Genomic DNA, 19,412 nt, shown 5'->3' with positions numbered 1-19,412 from the left:
CTGAATTCAAACGAAGTGCTGTCAGCTGTTTACAAACAATTGCGTCCAATTCCGGATGTGACGTTGCGTCAAAACAACAACGGCACATTTTTATTGGCTGATGATGGAAAGTGACGACCGGTCTGCTCAAAAGGACCAATGAACCGCAGGAGGACACCTCGTCGCATGTGAGTATATGAATTGTATTTCACATATATTAAATATTTTGAACAAAGTGGTATCTAAAGAAAAGTTTTTTCTAAATGTCTGTGAACTTATGGCTTCCTTTAACTTGAGTGTTGTTCGACCGTAGAAACGCCAGTCGCGCGCTCAGTCGTTGGTAGCTAGCTAACCGTCGTAGCTAGCTAATGACTGGATACTAGCCGGTAGGTATAGTCACCCAAACTTCGAGGTACTTGCATCTAACTAGTAAATCACGTTATAGTGGTTTTGGTTAAGCTACCAGCTAATATCTGGTATAACGTAGCCGTTTTAGTCCTTTGTAGCGTTACTTTATGTAATACTGCGAACGAAAACAGTGCCAGTGTTACCTAGCCAACTGATCAAACCGCTTGCTATTTCAGTTATATTAAAGGATGTGCTCTGGCATTCATTTAACGTTAATTAAACTTGACTCAAAGATTGATTGGTTAATTGATTGATAGTGGTACATTCATTGAATGTGAAAATAGCTCTTGATGTGTCAATGAAATATAAAATACTTTAAGAATAGGACAACGTAAATAAGAGTAGAGTAATTAAGCATTTTGACTTCAGGGGAACGTTAAGATAGTTAGCACAAAGAAATGTGTAAGTCCACAGTAGAAAAGGTAAGCATGCCCAGTCAGAACTGAACTTTAGGATATCAGAGCAGGTACAGATTGTCAGATGTCGATGAAGGCCACCACACAGGAGAAGAGGCAGTTTTTGTGTATCTTATTCTATTTGACTCTTACTGGATTACACTTTAATCTTTTAACTAACCTGTTTCCAGCTCTCACTCTCAGAGGAGGGATGCACCAGAAGGAGAGGAGTGGAGACAGAGGAATCAGGAGCAATGGCGAGGCCGAAGCAAAGCACAGGGGAGAGAGACAGTGGAGAATGAGAGACATCAGCAGCAGGGGAAGGAAACAGTGCCCAGGGGGGCCTGCCAGACCATGTGCCCTGCTCGAGAGCTGCGGGACCGGGAGGCGCAGAACCGGCTTCACCGTTTTGAGATGTTAGCAGGCACAGAAAGAGATCGACGGCCCCGGGGAGACCCTTTGCGTGCAGTCAAAGAGTATTCCAGACCAGCAGCTGGCAAAGACTCAACCAATCCCGCTGACCTCCGCCCACCTGCTGTGTTGTTGAAAACTGTGAGTTACCTCATTGATGACATCGCTGCCTCCCCCCATCTTCATCCTTGGACTGAGGTTAGTAGGATTTACACATCATTTCCTCAGTCACCCAGTTTTTATTATTGTTAAGTTGACTTTGGTCAAGAAAAACTAACTTTTCTTTGTGGGTTTTTGTTTGTTTGTTTTTTTTACATAAAATTGAAACTGTTGGCATTATCTGTGCTTTTATTTTACTGCAACACACTGTTAGTCAGAACAGCTTCATGTAAGCCTGTTCCAAAACAACATACATGTCCATGTGCCAGATCGTCCCATAATTACCATATACTGTAGACAGCAGTGAGTGAATATGCCAAACAAAATGACAAAACTTTGTGTGACCAGTGGCCATAATAGTTGTACATAAATATCTTATGTAGAAAACTAAGGTGAAACATTAGATTGAGGATGAAGGCCTAGTGAAAGTGATTCTGTCATTGCTAATGTGTTAGTAGCCCAGCAGGAACACAGTAAGAATGAAGTTGCAATCAGGAATCTATCTAAAAAAAACTCTTCACAACATATTCTTTTGTTAAGATTGAACTTGTCTTCCAGGTGTACAGCTTTGTTTTTGATCGACTGCGTAGTGTGAAGCAGGACATGATCATCCAGAGGATGTCTGGGTTGAACTGTGTGGCCATTTTGGAACGGACAGTGCGTTTCCTCATCTATGCGTCTTACCGGCTTTGTGGTGAGCCCCTGAGGCTCTACGACCCGTGCATTAATGACACACACCTACAGGAGAATCTGAGCTGGCTCTTGGATTGCTACGCAACTCTAACAGAACCACATCCCAACCAGGAAGAGTTCCAGGCTCTTGGTCTGCTGTACAATTTGGGTTAGTTACCATGTTTTTAAGCTTTAATACTTGAAAAGACTTTTGTGTAATTGCATTCATGTCTAGGCATCATATAAATTATATATAATAGTTCATTGTTGCATAAGCACTCTGGTTTTATGCAGGGATCCAATGAAAAATGTGTCTTTTCAGCAGCGAAGACTGTGACTCCAGTCAGCAGTTTTCACACAGCAAGAAGAGATTTTGTTAACGTCATACTCTGAGGCAGGCAAACTGCAGTCTGAGTTTTATCTGTAGCTCTTTCTGTTCTCTGTTTTTTAAAGATTGATCACCTGAAAGGTGCTCTTTCAACATTATTAGGATGATTTCATCATGCTTGCTTTCTTTTTCCTCATCTCTCCCAGGTTCATCTCGTGCCACACAGCACATCATGGAGCTCCCTGAGCGGCTCCGCAGCTCTCCTGCCATCACACTCGCTCTCTCCATCAACAGAGCTTTCCTGGAGCGAAACCCTGTGTGTTTGCTCCGATTGGCTCAGAGGTTGAACTTCTTGCAGAGCTGTGCTCTACACCGTCACCTCATGGCATGTCGTAGAGATCTGCTGCTAATATACAGCCACGGATACAACAGCCGCAGCTGCCGCTTTCCTCTTGACAGACTGGCACAGCTCTTGTCCTTGGACACGTCGCTCACAGCCCGACTCTGTCAAGCATATGGACTGGAGGTAAACCCAGACAACCAAGTTGTTTTCTCCAAGGCTGCTTTCACTGACCCTGAACAAGGGAAACTGTACTGCAATCTGTATCACAACATAGTGGCTGAGAAACAGAGAGGACTCACTATTGAGAACATCATTCATGGCTGTTCTTGAGACAAATAAAAGCTGTAAATGAGTAAAGCAATTAATTTCATCCTCTACTGGTATTCATCGGGACATTTTGTGTTTGCTCCTGCCCCTCTAGAGGGATATCACAGTGCAGCTCGGATTTCAAACCTTGTTTAAGGGCACATCAGCACTGAAGCTGTTTTGTCCTTAAGTCATTTCATCTACCTACTCATTTTATCTATACTGGATTTGAGCCTTGAGGCTTCCTTCTAGGATGCCTAATGCCAGTATGTTTTAACAATAAAATGCTTTAGATTGTACATGTTCAACACAAGGGTCAGGGTTGTTGTTGAACGAAGGGTCTGCCATGCTCTGCCTGAGAGAAGCTGAACTCAGGAAGAGGTTCCCTGCACTTGGTGCCTGAGTTACTGTTTTATTTTGTTGCTCATGTTGATACTGTTTAAATATTAAATTAATGCCATATCGTATTTTAGAGTACCAGTACCTCAGAAGCATTTCAATAAATTTTGCAACCTGTAAGAGAACCGTCTTGGTCCTTCATTTGAACTCTTCAGGCTTTGTGCTGCATCTAAACTCACGCACCACTTGAGGGCAGTAGACATCTGCAGAGGGCTTCAACGCACTCCAACAAGTACAAAAATAAGTGACTAAAATTGATATAATCCTGCTTCAAGCACGTCTGTAGTGTCGTGTTTTTAAACCTTTTCCAGCTTGGCCGTCTTGTGATGTTTTCCAATTCAAAAGGATCTAGTCGGAGCTGGTTGATCTTTCGATCTGTCATCTGAACTTAAAGTATGTGAAATGTGCCGGTAATTTATAGTGGTAGAAGTGCAGGCTCCGCGCCGGTCCTTCCACTGGGCTTAGTCATGCTCCTGCAGCACAGAAGTGAGAGGAGGTATTGAAGTGAATGAAGCGCAGCCTGACGCCGATCGTTTCCCGACTCGCTGCTGTAGGAACGAAGAAAAAAAAAAGGATCCACCGACTTGAAAGAGATCACCAGGAACAGTCCGGGGAAGCAAGAAGTTGCACGGATTTTACATGTCAAACATTTCTTTACAGTGACATTTCTGCTCGCTGAAGTGGGAGGACGCTTACAATTTGTAATGCTGAAATATGAGAGAACGGAACCGGGGCGGGTGAAGGCACATGGGAGAGGACTGTCCGTGTACTCTGGGCTCTAAAAGAAAAAAGAAAAAAAAAAAAACGATTTTCTTGGAACTAGATTTGGCGAAGTGGAATGATTACAAAAAGTAGATCTTTGGTTCCGGGCGAAGCTCTGCACACCTACCACGCCAGCCAACCTCAATGGATAGATAGACTGGGAGGGCTGTAGGCACAGACTGTTAAAGTTTCATTTAACTTTTCATCAGAGCTGGAAGATCCAGCCTCCTTCAGAGAGGAGAGCCGATAATCCAGCATTATCTCGGTTACTGAGGCCAAAATGTTGCGGTTGTCTCTGACAGCTTTGAGTCTTTCGTGGACTTTGTTCATCTGCAATGTGAGCAGAACTTCTGCACAAGAAAGACAGTAAGTAGCCTCCGCTTGCATGTGTTGTCTTTGAAGCGTAGTGAAGCGCTTTAACGCCGCTACGAGCATTTCCGATGCTCTCAGTCGGGAACTGTAACATCTAAAACTCTAAATCCAGCCACTAAGTTAAACTGGGAAAAGATAGCGACTATCCAGTTCATGTACCCTGTGGTCATCGCAACATTGGCCGTTTAATTCATACATGTGCAGCAACGCGTATTGATCATTAGTTTGTAATATTCACTGGATAATCAATCTGTCCTTGTTGTCATGTTGTTGGTGAATACTTATCAGGATTTTATGGCATTACAGATAGTGACATTACCCTACAAGACATGTTTTTTCAGAGTGTTTCATTCACTAATGTGTTATTGGACTTGTGAGCAGTGATTTATTGAGACTGCACTGCTGTTCAATGTAGCTGTTGGAGAGTTAATGGCAAATTTTTAAGGTAAATTCACAGATTCAGTGTTTCTCTCCAGTCCCAGAGGTAAAACTGGCTTTTGACTCTTTGATGCCATCAGTCACCTTCCTGTCAGCTGCTTTGGGAGCTGAGTCCTGACCTTGAGAGTAAAGAGTTGTAAACAATTCTTCCAGGTTATCCTTGAGTGCAGCTCTGTGCACCAAATTAAGAAAATTACTGACAACTGCAAGCTTGATTCACAAAGGAAGGCTTAAATCTAGTGTAGAGTATTAAACCGCTCAGCTGAGGGTGAAAATTGGGCAAAAAGCAAGAAGGCTAAGAGCACAAAACCATGTGACTGAACCAAATAGAAAGGACTGTTGAAAGACTTCACCTACAAAAGGGAACACAAATCCTTATCAGGCAATGACCAGCTCTCAGCAAAGGACAAAAGTTGGCCAAAAACAATGAGAAGTTGAGTACATCAAGCCATGTGACTGAAATAAGCATGGTCTCCACCACCTGATCCAGGCTCATCCAAGAGCTGGTTAAACTCACTGTAGATCAAACACACAGAGTCAATTTCCTCGTATTATCTTCCTCCTCCCGAAGCCTTATTTTCCAGGGGATTTTCTCATGACTTTCTCTCTCAGGAACTGCAGTTGCCTCCGGCTATAATGCTGTAGTGCTGTAATGCCAACCACCTGATCCTTCTCTCAGGCATGCAGTTGGGTTTGTGCTCAAGGCTTTGCTCACTCCTAATTTGTGTGATCTTCAGTTAAGTTTTCAGGGGGTGAGTCGGCCTAATTGCCTTAGAAATTGGAGCTGGAATGAGGGTGTCAGCACTGAAACAAAGAGATATTTAGGCTTATATTGTTTGACATGGTCTGCCACATGTGCCTGGATGCTTGTATCAGCTGCTCCACACACCCCAAACAGACCACACTCTGCTAAAAGAGCACCTATTATTCTTTGTTACCTGAGACATATCTCAGCACCAGATGGCATTTTATTCTGTCACCCAAATAAAACCTAAATTGGGTTTTTTTTCCCCCCAGACTGTTGATTAGCATCAAAGACTGACCTTTGCTCTGTGGCTTCAGTGACAGGCTCCTTCCCTCAGTTAAATGTCAGAGGGACTGTGTGGAATCTCAGTCGTTATTTTTTTAAAACAGATGCTAAGGTTCTGTCAGAGGTGCCACAAAGAGAGAACACAAGAGCGGAGAGCTCATTGACCAACAGGTACTGTGTCCCTGGTTGCCGTTGCGATCAAACCTGATCACCTGCGCAAACCCATGTGGATTGCCCCTGTTTGTATGGCTGTTTTGTTGTGTTTGTGGGTGTGTGCATGGGTCAGGGAGAAAGTGCAACAGACTGGTTAAATTCTCTCAGGAATCAGGGATGGGAAGTGACATCATTGCATCTCGAAGTGGAGCAGTGATGCCCTTCGTATTACTTCATATGCATCATGTATTTACCTCTGTCCTTGTGTCTCTTTGTTCTCTGACCTCTGACCTTTCCTTTATCTCCTGCTGCCACCTCTCCCTCTGCTTTACCACTTCTACTCTCTTACTCTTAATGTCTGCTTTCCTTACCCCCCCCCCCCCCCCCTTACCCCCCTTCCCCTTGCTTCCCCTCCTCTTCATCTTTCTCCGGCTCCCCTTTGTCCACCTCGCTCTTCTCTCAGGGGCTATTTGGTCGCTGCACCATCGGTGTTTCGAGCAGGCGTAGAGGAGAGCGTGAGCGTAACCATCTTTAATGCGAAAGCGGAGACACGCGTCCAGGTGCAGCTGTCGGTGAAGGGACAGACGGTCGCCCACAGCCACGGCTCAGTGCTGGGTGAGAACAAATTCAGGAGCTAAGGTTACGCTGGCACAATGCATCACGTTTGGAAGGAAAACTTGCACTAACAAGTTGAGCAATGAGACATCCGCCTTCTGTGTGATTTATTCAAAGGATATGGAGATCACACAGGCTGGCAAAAACATAGAGGTATATTGAAGAACACACAAAGTGAGGCTGATTGTCCTCTGCCCTCATTGTGTGCTACTGACCAGCAATGCTTTACACTATCTTTGATTGGAGGCAACAGCTCAGCCCCCCCACCACCAGCCACTGAGTGTATACAGTGTGTGTTTTGTTTGACAGCAACATTAATAGATGATGCTAGCTCTACCACATAGTGGCACAGAGACAAGCTGCAGCTGGATTTCCTTGCTAACCCAGTCTAGTCGCTCTCATACCTACTGGATATTAATAGCATTATACAGACGTTCATACAGATTTCATGACATTAAAATGTCTCATTGTTTCTGTTTTAGACAAAGGCACCATCAAACTAAAGGTGAGTCTGTAACTGTGTGTTCATCTTCGTTTGTTTTCTCAGCAGTGTCCCACAGTATGCGCATGCTGCTTCCCAGCGCTGTTTAGCGGTGACAGCTGCACAGTAGTGAGAGCCCCTTGTCCGTTGTGTGCACATTCCTCAGGCAACATGCAAATCAACACTAACATTATTTGTAATGCAACATCTGTCTCTGCTCATTCATTGGGAATAAGGTAACAGCCTCAATATAATATGCAACAGCTGTTGACGTGCATGTATGGTCCGCCGCCCCCGAAGGCTGGAATAGATCAATCTAGTATACACAACTCGATTCTTCCCTTCTGTCTCTCTCTCTCTCTCTCCCCTCCCTGTAACCTCCACCCTCATTCTCGTGAAATACAGTCATGTGTAGTGTGCTGTGTTATAGCTTGGCATCTTCCTCTGGTGTTCAAATGTAGGTCTTTTCTTGTACTGTAGCTTTTCTTCCCTAAAAATGTACTAAAAATGTTGAATCAAGGTGAATAATTTCAAATTCCTCACGGCCGCCTAGAGTAAACATTTCAATCCTTCCCCCATTGACCTAATTTACTTTCACTGAATCCAGCCCTGATCCTCTTTGTGCTTGCTTTTGTGTATGTTTATGTGTGTGTGTGTGTGTGTGTGTGTGTGTGTGTGTGTGTGTTTGCGTGTTTGCCACCAGGTTCCCTCTGGGTTAAGGGGCCAGGCTCATCTGAAGGTGTGGGGGAACCGTCACCTCACAGAAGGAGGCTACATCTTCCACAACTACACCACCGTCACAGTGGAGAGCAAGGGCACGGCTGTTTTCATCCAGACCGACAAGCCTGTCTACAAACCCAAACATAAAGGTTCCCTCATAGTGCGCCTGGTAGCTGATCAGTTAATCGCTGCACAGAAATGTAGAGAGTTGAGACTCTAGAATAAAACTTGGTTAATGAACCAAAAATGCTGGGTATCATGGCCTATTCCTAATCGGATGTAGCATTTTAATTCATCTAATTAATCCAGACCCTCAATTTAATTGGTTTGTTCAAGCAAAAGCTTTTCAGAATTTGGTCCGACATGAGTGAGAGATTCCTTGATCCGAAGAGGACTTTCAGTAATACTAGATAATGTTCATATGTGTGAAGTTTTTCATTGGTAAAAGGATGCAAACCTTTTTTTATAATGTTGTTTCCCTTTCTGCCTTCAGTGCTCATTAATGTCTACACAGTCACCCCCGACCTGAGGCCAGTAAACGACAAGGTAATTCAAAATCTCAAAACCAGTAAAGTTGCAACTCCAACACATGCACCCAAAAACATTACAAGCATTAGACACAGCTGGTTGCAGGCAAACAAACAATAAAGAATGGGGTAATAGATTTTGGTCAGAAATGTCCAGATACATTCACCTTTCTCCGTATCACTTTGGCAATAGAACTTAATATTCAGCACGATCTCTAATCACTGGAATTAGGAGGAGAAACCTCGTCTCCAATGAGTGCAGAGACATGTACAGTTACCTATTTACAGAAGCCAAGCTAGAGTCATTTCTCTTGGAATGTCAGCAGCGGCTCCAAATATACTGTGCAACTGTGCAGACAGACGGTTTATTGATGTTTGCAGCTATAAAGGTCTGCTGCTGGTAAAAGGCAATACTCACTTTCACAGATGGATGATTGTTGGATAGGGAAGGAGTGGGGAGAAGCATGAGGAAGAGAGGCATAGGATCCTCTCTCTGCTTTACAGTTTGATTCATCGTGTCTTGTACTTGTCTTTCTCTCTTTTTTTTTTCTTTCTTCAATTTCTTTGCAGATTGAGGCGTATGTTTTGGTGAGTGGAGGCTGGCGGGACCACCCAAGGGACACTGGCAATTTTAGCTCCCAGCTTGGTCGGAGATTACAGAGCAGAAGTCAGGGCAGCTCACCTAGATAACAGGGTGCTCTTTGGAACAGTACAAGGATAAACAACATGAAAGGAACCTCCTCTTTTCTCGTCTCTTCTCTTGGTTTTGTCTTTATCAGTCCCCCCCACACTGTGTCTCCCTCTCTCATACTTACTGACCTTGCTCATTTATTGTCTCTCTTCCCAGATCTTGAGACAATTGCAGGGCAAATAACAAGCTGCTGTTTCATAAGAAGCTTAGGGAAGCCCATGCATGACTTATAGCTAGCGACAAGCACATCAATGTGTTCTTTTTACTACTCTCTTACCTGCAGCTTATGTATCACCTGAGGAAAAGCTGTAAAAGTATTTTGACAGTGATCTGAGACAGGAGCCCGGCCTCTGGGTCAAGTTCAGTTCAAGGACTGTCAGACCTTACTCAACAGTTACAATATATGACATTGCTACTGTGTAATAACAATGTGCAAATGAATTACTAACATACAGTCGTAGTTCAACACTTCAGCTGGTTTCTGAACTTCTAATTTGATCTCTCAGGATCCAAGAGGATCCAGGATGGTCCAGTGGAAAGGTCTAAAATCTATCTGCTGTGGTGAGCCACATCTTCTACAATGCATTTACATCCTCTTTGTGCAGCCTGTAGATTCAAATTCACCCCCAAGCATACAGGCATTGACGGTGTTAACTAGGTTTCTCTGTCCTGAAGGTGTTGTGAACATGAGCTTCCCTCTGTCGGACCAGCCTGTGTTTGGAGAGTGGTTTATCTTTGTGGAGGTGCAGGGCCACACCTATAACAAGTCGTTTGAAGTGCAGAAATATGGTGAGGCTCCGCACATGCAAGGGAGTTCTGCACAGCAGTTGATAGCATTGTTTAGCAAGAGTCCTTTGTGTTTTATTTGATTTTTACATTTTAGGCTCTTTAAATTGCCCTGTAGGTAATTCTTGTTTTTCTTTGTAGTAATGATATGTTGATATACCATGTTTGGTGGATTTTTTTTCTTTGTGGAGCAAACTAAACTTTAAAATTGAGTCTTTCAGAAATTAGTTGTACTTCATTCTGAGAAACGTCTTTAGAGAAAAGTAGAGGAGCACGTTTTTTTTCCCCAGAAGACGCACTCCTGCAGTGAGCGTGGTTGCGGAATGACAGTGCATCACAGACAGGCCAGGAAGCTACTGATGAGCAGGACAAGATATAATACAGCAAAAATTAAAATTAAAATATGCATCTGAAGTAATATTCTGTCACCTTCCTCACAGTGATGCCCAAGTTTGAGTTGGTGATCGATCCGCCGCGCTACATTCGTGATCTGAACTCCTGCGAGCAAGCTACCGTCAGGGCCAAGTAAGTCACTGAAAATTCAGCATAGATGCCATCAAACAGAAATCTCCCTCGTCTGTGTGAAGGGTCACTTCTGTTTGGCTCACTATCCATTAAACTTTGGTGCCTGTAGCTCTGTTTTATTACGTTCATGGAGCTTTTTCATGGAGCTGCCTCGTACCTGTGGAGGTCTGACGTGTCAATGTTGTACAGGTACACCTTTGGGAAACCAGTGGCAGGGAAGTTGACAGTGAACATGACAGTGAATGGAGTGGGCTACTACCGGCATGAGATGGGTCATCCTGTGATTAAAACCATGGAGGTCAGTTTATTTATTCCCTGACACTGCGTGTTAATGCTCCTGTTTTTGAATTTATAATCAAATTCAGATCTTGAAATGAGATTGTTGATTGTGTGACCTGAATTGTTAGTTTGGGCTGAATTTTGAACCCCTCAAAATACTATTATTATCATACATACGTTGCACATAATTATTATTATGGGTGATCCAAACCCTGGCACTAGAATTATGTTCCACGCATTCACAGTGTCGTATCCCTCCTCTGCTGTTCTCAGATCAAAGGCTCTGCAAACTTCAGCCTGTGTGTCAAGGACATGATGCCCTTGGATGTAGCCGATCACTTCAGGGGCTCCGTGAGCATTTGGGCGTCAGTGACCAGCGTAGATGGAAGCAGGCAAACCACATTTGATGATTCAACACCCGTCCATAAGCAGCTCATCGACATCAAATACTCCAAGGACACACGCAAACAGTTCAAGCCTGGTCTGCCTTACAAAGGGAAGGTGAGGCAGCAAAATTTTGCATTTGACACTGTAGACACACAACCACAGTATGGACTAAAGAAAACATAATATTCGCCATCTTATAGCTATAGTTTAATTAAGCTGTCATTGGTTCATGTTTAACCCTCTCCCTGTAGATTGAGGTGACCTACCCTGATGGGAGCCCAGCTGATGGAGTGAGGGTTCGTGTCAAGGCAGAGCTGACCCCCAAGGACAATGTGTACACCAGCGAACTGATCTCCAAAGATGGCCAGGCCACCTTTGAGATCCCCTCCATCCCTACCGCTGCCCAGTATGTCTGGCTAGAGGTCAGTGGCAGTAGCAGCAGTAGTGAGAAGGTCATTTAAAGTATATCTTATGAAAACGTAGTAACATTTTTTTCTTTTTTTGGCATAGACAAAGGTGACGTCCATTGATGGCAAGACAGTAGGAGACCAGTATTTGCCCAGCTACCTGTCAATCAGCAGCTGGTACTCTCCCAGCAGGTGTCACATCCAGATTCAGAGCCCCAGCACCCCACTCAAGGTAAGTGCTGCCTTCTTTGCAGTCTACATTTCCAGGTCAAAATCCTATGAATGTGGTCATGTTCAGCATTAATGTTGGAATTTTTCTTCAAAAACACGATGGTACAGTATCACCAGTAACATAATAATGGCAGCGTATTTGGCTTTGTCTCTTTGTGTAGGTCGGCCAAGAAGCAGAGGTTGCTCTCAAATCCACCTGTCCCTGTAACTTCACCCTCCACTACGAGGTGACATCCAGAGGGAACATCATGCTATCCGGCCAGCAGTCGGCCAATCTGACAGCCTCTCACCGAGGAAAAAGGGCGACAGTCACCTTTGACAAGAACATTCACACCACCCACCTGCCTCCGTCTGCCTCTGGTACGTATCCCCTGGATTTTAAAGATTAAAGCTGTACAGAAAACTTGTTCTACAGTCCTTTTTAGGACATCTGTTATATTTCTTGAATCAGCCTCCTCTGCCATGTCTCTGTCAGGTGTTGCAGGATCCTCCTCCTCCCAGGCCGAGATGGACAGCTGTGTGTCATATCTACGTTTCCCAGTTAGCCACAGCATGGCACCCCTCAGCCGTCTGCTGGTCTTCTACGTGAGAGAAAACGGCGAAGGCGTCACAGACAGTCTGCAAATCCCTATCCAGCCTGACTTCGAGAACCAGGTTTGCATTATCTTGAAAATAGTGCAAGGCCTTATTCCTGCCTTTTTGTTTACTCCACACATGGCTGCAGGGAAAAACATTTCATCTGTAGCACCCTTTATTACCCTATTAACGCACATTAAAGTTATGATAATTGGGAGTAATTTCCTTGGCCAAACATTGATGTTGGATATAAATGAGCGACTGTAAAATAGTTTTATTATATAATAATTAATAAAAACCTGGAGAAAAAGTGGTGCAGCCTGTGTATACATTTTGGAGCTGAGCCCAAGTGTCCATGCACCAGCTCTGTCCACAGTGTAATGTCTGTAAACAAACAGCTGTGTTGGCCTGGGAGAGCTCCCCAGTTCCTGCCTGCATTAGGTGGAGTTAACTCCCTGAAGTATTTACAGCTCCCTGGTATGTCATTACAACACTCTGTGTGTGTGTGTGTGTATGTGTGTGTGGGTGTGTTGGAGGAGGGGGTTGTGAGGGCATGATTAGACAGAGGCCATGCAGGCAGCAGGCAGATGAGTGGGGTCGTGACAGGAGAGGATGACAGGTTACAGAGTGGTGAAAGGAGGGCAGCGGAACCGATTAACAGGGCTAATTTGTGACTGCGCACTGCTGAAAAATTGTTTTGATGTGTGAAAGTTTATGGCTGACTCTCACCATCCCTCCTTCTTTCAAAGCCTGTAGTTTTCCACTCTGTCCTTCCACATCATACTGTCTAACACTGCAGAACTGACGCTCTTCTACTGTATACAATGCAAACAAGCTGAACAACTGTCAGGCAACACTGCCAGCTACTGCTGAAACATTTAGACAGTTAATTGATTTGGTATGTCTGCAGAAAATTAAGAATGATTGATTTATCGTTTATGTCACTTTAAAAACCAGTGCTGGCTCCAGCTGTTCAGTGAAAGGATTTGCCATATGGATTTTGAAATATATCATTAGTTGCATCACTGCTGCCAACTGTTGAGGTTTAATCTGCAATATTGTGGTCTAAAAACTCCAAAAATGCATGCTTGTCCATAGAAATGCTCATTTTATGATTTGCATATTGTCTGTTGACTTGTGCTGGTTGGTTTGCAGGTGTCTGTTTCTCTGTCAGCTAATGAGTCCATGCCGGGGGACCCTGTGACCCTGCATGTCCGGGGAGAAAAAGGCTCCTGTGTGTGTGTGGCCACTGTGGATAAGAGCCTTTATCTATTAAAGCCTGACTTCCAGCTCAGTCCAGACAAGGTCGGTCCTAAGTTTACAGTGATATCTCATTCATTGTCTAGCTGCTGTTTTTCTTGAAGCAACTAAAAAGAAAATGTGTCATTCAATGATGTAGTTTCGTTGTGAACTGAGGATCCAGCTTCATACATTTCTCTCATTTCACTGTTACTTTTTTAACATATTTGCTTTGTCTAAAGAAGAATGAATGTATGTATGTATGTGACATGGAATATAGATGTTGAAGCAGTGTATCTAAATGGAAGTGCGATGACTTTTGACCTTCCATATTGATATATATATCACTTGAAGCTGCATTTTTTTGTGTAGCTGTGTTTGTGTAGCTGTCGTGAATGTGTTTCTCCTGTGCAGGTGTTTAAAGAGCTGGCAGACTTTGACGTTTCGGATGCCTTCGGCATTCCTAAAGACGACGGGCACTTCTGGTGGCCTGGGCTGTCATCGAAGAGACGCAGGCGGTCCTCCGTGTTCCCGTGGCACTGGGACATCACCAAAGATGCTCGCTTCGCTTTCACAGTGAGAGCACACACTTGGTTTAAGAGCCCACAGCAAGGACGCAGCGATACAAAAATAGTAATCTTAGCACGTGTTTTTATTTCTCTGTATGTTTAACTCAGGAAACAGGCCTGGTTGTGATGACAGATATGGTGAGTTTAAACCACCGGCAGAGTGGAGGCATGTACACAGACGAGGCCGTTCCAGCCTTCCAGCCGCACACCTCCACCTTAGTGGCTGCCATGCATTCTCGACCCTCAACCAGGTAAACGGCCTTCTATAGAGAGGTCAAAGATGGTCTCTGGACATCAGCTGACCACTCTTAACTGTGGTGTGGCTCTTGGAAATGTTTCCTTAACTTATATGAAAACCTCACAAGGTCTAGAATTGTTTATCTAAAATTGAGATTTTGGGTCTTGCTTAAAGAAAAGAAGCTGCTGACATTAGCATAATGGCTATTAAAAAGATAAAAACTGACCTTTCTCTGTTAGGATTGACCTGTATGTGTTAGGATGGTCTCTCTGCTTTTTAAATGACCCTGTTGCTTATTCCACTCCTCTTAATGCTACATGGCAGAAGTTATCGATGTGTTATTGATACTCGACCACACACTCAGATACATATGCAGTCACTTCTCTGAAAAGCAAGCTCATGAGAGAGCAATGATCACTTATTATAATCTAGCAATACACAGTATTTCTCATACTTGGGTTGAACAAGTTCTCCAAAATGAGTAATAGACACGCAGAGAAAAACATGACAAAACAAATTAGCTTTGTTAGTTTGTCCATATTTTAGGCCTGCATTCCTTAATGCCACGGATACTTCTCATTTTAGTGATGAACATTAAACACATGACGTGACTTAGTGAATGTCAGCGTGGAATTCAGAATAATACATTTTCCAATTATGGTATTGCTTTATTGTGAGCAGCTGAAGCCTTTTATTGATGTCAGCTTGTGTTTTGGTTGCAGAGCAGAGAAGCGTAGGCGTACATTTTTCCCAGAGACTTGGGTGTGGCACTGTCTCAACGTCAGGTATTTCAATCTTTATATAAATATTTCACTTGTGTGTGTGTGTGTGTGTGTGTGTGTGTGTGTGTGTGTGTGTGTGTGTGTTACATGCCTGTGGCTAGATATATCAGGTGCACCAGATTGTCTGTACTTACATGGGATTTAGTCAAAATCTAAAGCGTGTAGGGCAGAAGCAAAAACATGCAGGGATGAAACAGAGACAGGAGACAAAAGACGTTCTTGGAGTGAAAGAGGAGATAAGGAGGAGATAGAACAGGAGGAGAAATTGAGGTGTGAAGACAAGAGTGTAGGAATGCAGAAGAAGAGAGGAAGATGGGAAGTAAGGATAAGAAAGAGGTGCTGGAAAGGTGCGAGCGGAGTCCGTGTGAGAGGACGGATGTTCCATCACTCCAGCAGCGTCCAGCATTTCCCCCCTTTGGGTGTGAATGTGCCTCATTTAAATTGGGCGATCTTGGAACGGACTTTCACTTTCTCAACAGCTCCTTCCATTCATTTTCAGCCAATATAAATGAACTGCCCATAGATTTCCATATGCTTGATTCCTTTGGATGGGACTTCAGCTCTGCCTAATTTCCTGTGAAGTCCAAAGCTCTGATTTCCCTTAAAAGTCTATTAAAGTGGATTTTGGGCAACTTTGATCAAAAGGAAGGGCGTACATGCAGTTTTTCAAGTTTATTATGCCCTGTGACAGTTTGCCAAGACTAACATTAAATATGTGTTGCCAATAATGATCTCAGCCCATTTCATTCAAAGAAACAGATCGGGTCAACACCTGACTGTACCTCACGCCTATCCATTTTACAGTGTTTGCTGTAGTTACACTGGTGCAGGTGGTGGTGTTGACACAGGTGTTGCTAACATAAAACATGAAAAGGATGCTAAAATCTCTTTTACTGCACTGTGCAATTAAGTCTGCTACTCAAGTTGTATCTCAACATGTGTCACTTACAGCTCTGAAAGCGGGGAGGCTGAGCTGCGTTTCGACGTGCCGGATTCGATCACCACATGGGTGACAGAAGCTGTTGGCCTGTCAGAGGAGAAGGGGCTCGGCTTAGCGAAGAGAGCCGAGCTTCGTACCTTCAAGCCCTTCTTCGTTGACTTCACGTTGCCCTACAGCTTAATCAGAGGGGAGCAGACCAAAGTTCCTCTCACTGTCTACAACTACCTGCCAACCTGCTCTGAGGTAAGGTGATGAATGAGAGGGCAGATGGAGAGGAAACAAGGCTCATCAGCATTCGCCATCACACAGCACAAACCTCACGCTCTTCATCTCAGCCATATTTCTGAACATGGCAAGGGGATCACTTCTTCACAGGGATACAGCTTATAGGGCCACGCTCATGTTTTGCAAGTTTTAGCCCATTACCTACAATTTCTGAGCATTTCACCTTATTGTCAGCCATTTCAGAGTATCTGCAGGGTGATTTTGATATTTCCTCCTTTTTTCTTCTGTTTTAAAACATTACATGAAACGGAGTTAATATAAATGTTTTTACCGTGGTGAAACATTGCATACAGTAAATTAACAATGATCTGATAAAGCTTGAGGCACCCTTGGCCCAGCCTCAAGGCACCCCGGGGTGCAGATTATCCATTAATCCATTCATTTTCTGCCACTTATAAGAGTCCAGATCTTGTTAACTTAATCATATCATTAGGAATCATTGTTATAGACTGCTGGAAAACACTGAAACATTTCATATTTAATGATAAATAATTTTAGTCCATATTGTCCCTCCTGGTTTGACCAGTGAAACAGGTAATAGATTGCATTTTATGTGGTGTGAAAAAACTCCTCAATGTCAAGTGAAAAGAAGTCACTGGCGACTTTACATGTATCAGACAAGACACACTTTAAGTCTTCAAGATCTAAAGTGGGAATCAGCATCAACAAGGAAAGAGCACAGGAAATTGTCCATTCAAATAAAACAGAAAAAGGGTTAAACTGCTGAACAAAAAAAGTCTCAGCAAGTTGATTTTCGTATTATATGGGCATTAGTAGATAACAGAGGTTGTCTGGAAAGTAGGAAAGTCAATAGTTTTATAGAGCTCAGTGTTACAGTCAGCACGTGATGTGCTTCACAGGTGATGGGCTAAAACATACAAACCACTGTGATGGTCCTTTTTTTATTTCTGCACTTAGAGGAACCACTGTGATGTCAAACCAATGTGATAAATGGTGCTTGTTATGGAATAACTGTAGATAAGTAGGCCCGGGGGTACTGAGGGATTGGAAATAGTGGCCAAAGGAAAGCACAGGTTTGTATGGTGGAGATATGAGATTAGCCCAGAAGTATGTTTTAGTGCTCACTTTGAATAGCCCTCTAAGCTCCGTCTTGGCCTTAAGTGGGTCCATCCTGCACTCCACACAGATGACATCATGATGTTTGCAGATGAGCCTGTAAAATGGCCTGTGCGTGTGCTGCCCTGATGACATGTTAGGTGAATATGCAAACCAGCGTAGCCCTTCCTTTGATGTCCACCCCAGCAACATGTGATTCCTATATTTTCTGCTCAGTTATTTATGACTTGTGGCATGTGGATAAAGAACAGTTAAAAGATCCCTCTGCATTACCGAGCCCTCTGTGAAAATTGGACGATGAGTGGAACTTAATCCTTCAGGGAGCTTGAGAAGCATGAGTCAGTCAGCATGGAAAATTCACAATGTGATTTAAAAATTCTCCCTCGCTTTCAGAGCTTTGAGGAGAACACGCTATATGAGGGAGGGGCGTACCGGCAGAAATGATGTCATTGTGGCCTGTCAGAGGAGATCAATTGCCTCTGATTTGTCTCTTCCTCTCCTCGCTCCTCTCACAGGTTCATGTTAAAGTCTCAGTTCCGAAAGGCATAAAGTTTGTTGGCCACCCTGGAAAGCACCACCTTACCAGGAAGAAGTGCGTTGCTCCTGGAGAGGCTACACCTACATCCATTGTACTGTCTTTCACTGAGCTGGGGTCAGCAAACATCACAGGTACTGTAGAATAATAATTAACTATATGCTTGTCTATCAACTATTAGTATTACATCATTTTCAATGCTTTTCGAGGCAGGGTGGAAGGATTTTAACATGATCTTGTTCCCAAAAGATACTCATTTTTTCATAATGTGATCACACAAATTTAGGTGAGGTGACCAGATATCGTATATTTTCTAAAGAAAAATGTCGCTATTTCATACAAAATATCTATAAAGGAGCTTTATATTTGCTTAAAGACAGAGTAATGTTAAAATACTGCAACAGTTTAGGATCAGCTGTTTTAAAATCCCACAATCCCTTTGGCATGATCAGAAAGGAAGCAGCTCGGCCTTTGTTTTCGACGTACGCTTCGGAGTTTCAATGCTCATATAAACAATACAGATTAGATTGTGCTGGATCATGGAAATAGTGTTATTTGAATTCTTAAGTGGCATGGTACTTAAAAAAAAAAAAAAGGAGCCTTTCACCATGACATCAGTGCTCTCTGTGTGATGCCTTACAAAAAGGCAAGCCTTTGACTTAAGCGAGCTCTGCTGGCCAAGGAGCTGAGCTGTGTGTGATCTGGTCACCCACCCAGAGTTACAAACAGTCCCCTCCAGAGCGCATGTGAGAACAAAGCAGGCCAGCAGTGGGGGAGCAACCAGAGCTGTGCTGTGACACTCAGTGGCATGTTGATGAGTTTGCAGGTCACTGGCGGTCAATGGGCCCCCCATGGCCCCACTCCTAGTCCCCTGGCCCCTTGTGTTTCCCTCTCAGTACACACACACAAAGAGACGCCACTGGCACAGGGCCACATTTCCAATGTGCTCCCCAGCAAGAGAACTGGGAGTCCTCTTACAGACATGTTTGTCCTGCGTAACGTATGTTGATGTCCACAGCTGACATTAAAGATACAGCCTGATCCAGGTAGTAGTGATTTTTGACTTCATAAACAAATGTTTTGATGTTTTCTTCAGAGCCTTGAGAATTTACCAATATCATTATGATATGTATGCTGCATATTTATTAAATCCCCCCATAAAGAGTGACTCCTAAGCACTTCACTAAGATGGACATTAATGTCTAGATTGCCAAAGGTCAAAACACTATTGCCCGGTGTCACAGTCTGCTCCTCTGAGAAGTAACTTTGTAATGATGCTAATAAACCATTTGAGGTGTCACAGCTACCGAGCAGCTCAAGGCAGACAGATTTCAAAGGCTCAGGCAGACACACAACAACTCAGCCCC

The 19,412-nt window shown here is 43.7% G+C and overlaps 2 protein-coding genes across 3 annotated transcripts in view; both read left to right on the top strand.

The window, feature by feature from the left end:
* The first annotated feature begins 51 nt into the window (after positions 1-51).
* Positions 52-3,518, top strand: sac3d1 (SAC3 domain containing 1). 2 transcript variants are annotated; one of them, XM_076726559.1, is made up of 4 exons: positions 52-167; positions 974-1,391; positions 1,911-2,193; positions 2,559-3,518. In XM_076726559.1, exons 1-4 carry the CDS (start codon positions 139-141, stop codon positions 3,023-3,025), a joined length of 1,197 nt encoding a protein of 398 aa, XP_076582674.1. In that variant the 5' UTR covers positions 52-138; the 3' UTR covers positions 3,026-3,518. The 2 variants fall into 2 exon arrangements, with proteins under 2 accessions (XP_076582674.1, XP_076582675.1); XM_076726560.1 differs by lacking the exon at positions 52-167 and adding an exon at positions 239-391.
* A 382-nt stretch (positions 3,519-3,900) lies between these two features.
* cpamd8 (C3 and PZP like alpha-2-macroglobulin domain containing 8) overlaps positions 3,901-19,412 on the top strand; it is a 41,495-nt gene continuing 25,983 nt past the window's right edge. The window contains exons 1-21 of the mRNA XM_076726555.1: positions 3,901-4,528; positions 6,619-6,770; positions 7,253-7,275; positions 7,955-8,120; positions 8,465-8,517; positions 9,069-9,086; positions 9,696-9,750; positions 9,865-9,978; positions 10,416-10,500; positions 10,690-10,798; positions 11,053-11,280; positions 11,418-11,588; positions 11,677-11,805; positions 11,966-12,164; positions 12,280-12,458; positions 13,536-13,685; positions 14,034-14,195; positions 14,297-14,439; positions 15,149-15,211; positions 16,160-16,391; positions 18,026-18,179. Coding sequence (XP_076582670.1) covers positions 4,443-4,528; positions 6,619-6,770; positions 7,253-7,275; positions 7,955-8,120; positions 8,465-8,517; positions 9,069-9,086; positions 9,696-9,750; positions 9,865-9,978; positions 10,416-10,500; positions 10,690-10,798; positions 11,053-11,280; positions 11,418-11,588; positions 11,677-11,805; positions 11,966-12,164; positions 12,280-12,458; positions 13,536-13,685; positions 14,034-14,195; positions 14,297-14,439; positions 15,149-15,211; positions 16,160-16,391; positions 18,026-18,179 — 2,671 coding nt within the window. The 5' untranslated portion in view covers positions 3,901-4,442. The remainder of the gene's footprint in view (positions 4,529-6,618; positions 6,771-7,252; positions 7,276-7,954; positions 8,121-8,464; positions 8,518-9,068; positions 9,087-9,695; positions 9,751-9,864; positions 9,979-10,415; positions 10,501-10,689; positions 10,799-11,052; positions 11,281-11,417; positions 11,589-11,676; positions 11,806-11,965; positions 12,165-12,279; positions 12,459-13,535; positions 13,686-14,033; positions 14,196-14,296; positions 14,440-15,148; positions 15,212-16,159; positions 16,392-18,025; positions 18,180-19,412) is intronic.

Source organism: Chaetodon auriga, chromosome 3 (assembly GCF_051107435.1).
Source record: "Chaetodon auriga isolate fChaAug3 chromosome 3, fChaAug3.hap1, whole genome shotgun sequence".
Classification (NCBI taxonomy): domain Eukaryota; kingdom Metazoa; phylum Chordata; class Actinopteri; order Chaetodontiformes; family Chaetodontidae; genus Chaetodon; species Chaetodon auriga.
The sequence above is the reverse complement of the archived record's forward strand: the minus strand, read 5'-3'. Positions and strand labels throughout refer to the sequence as shown.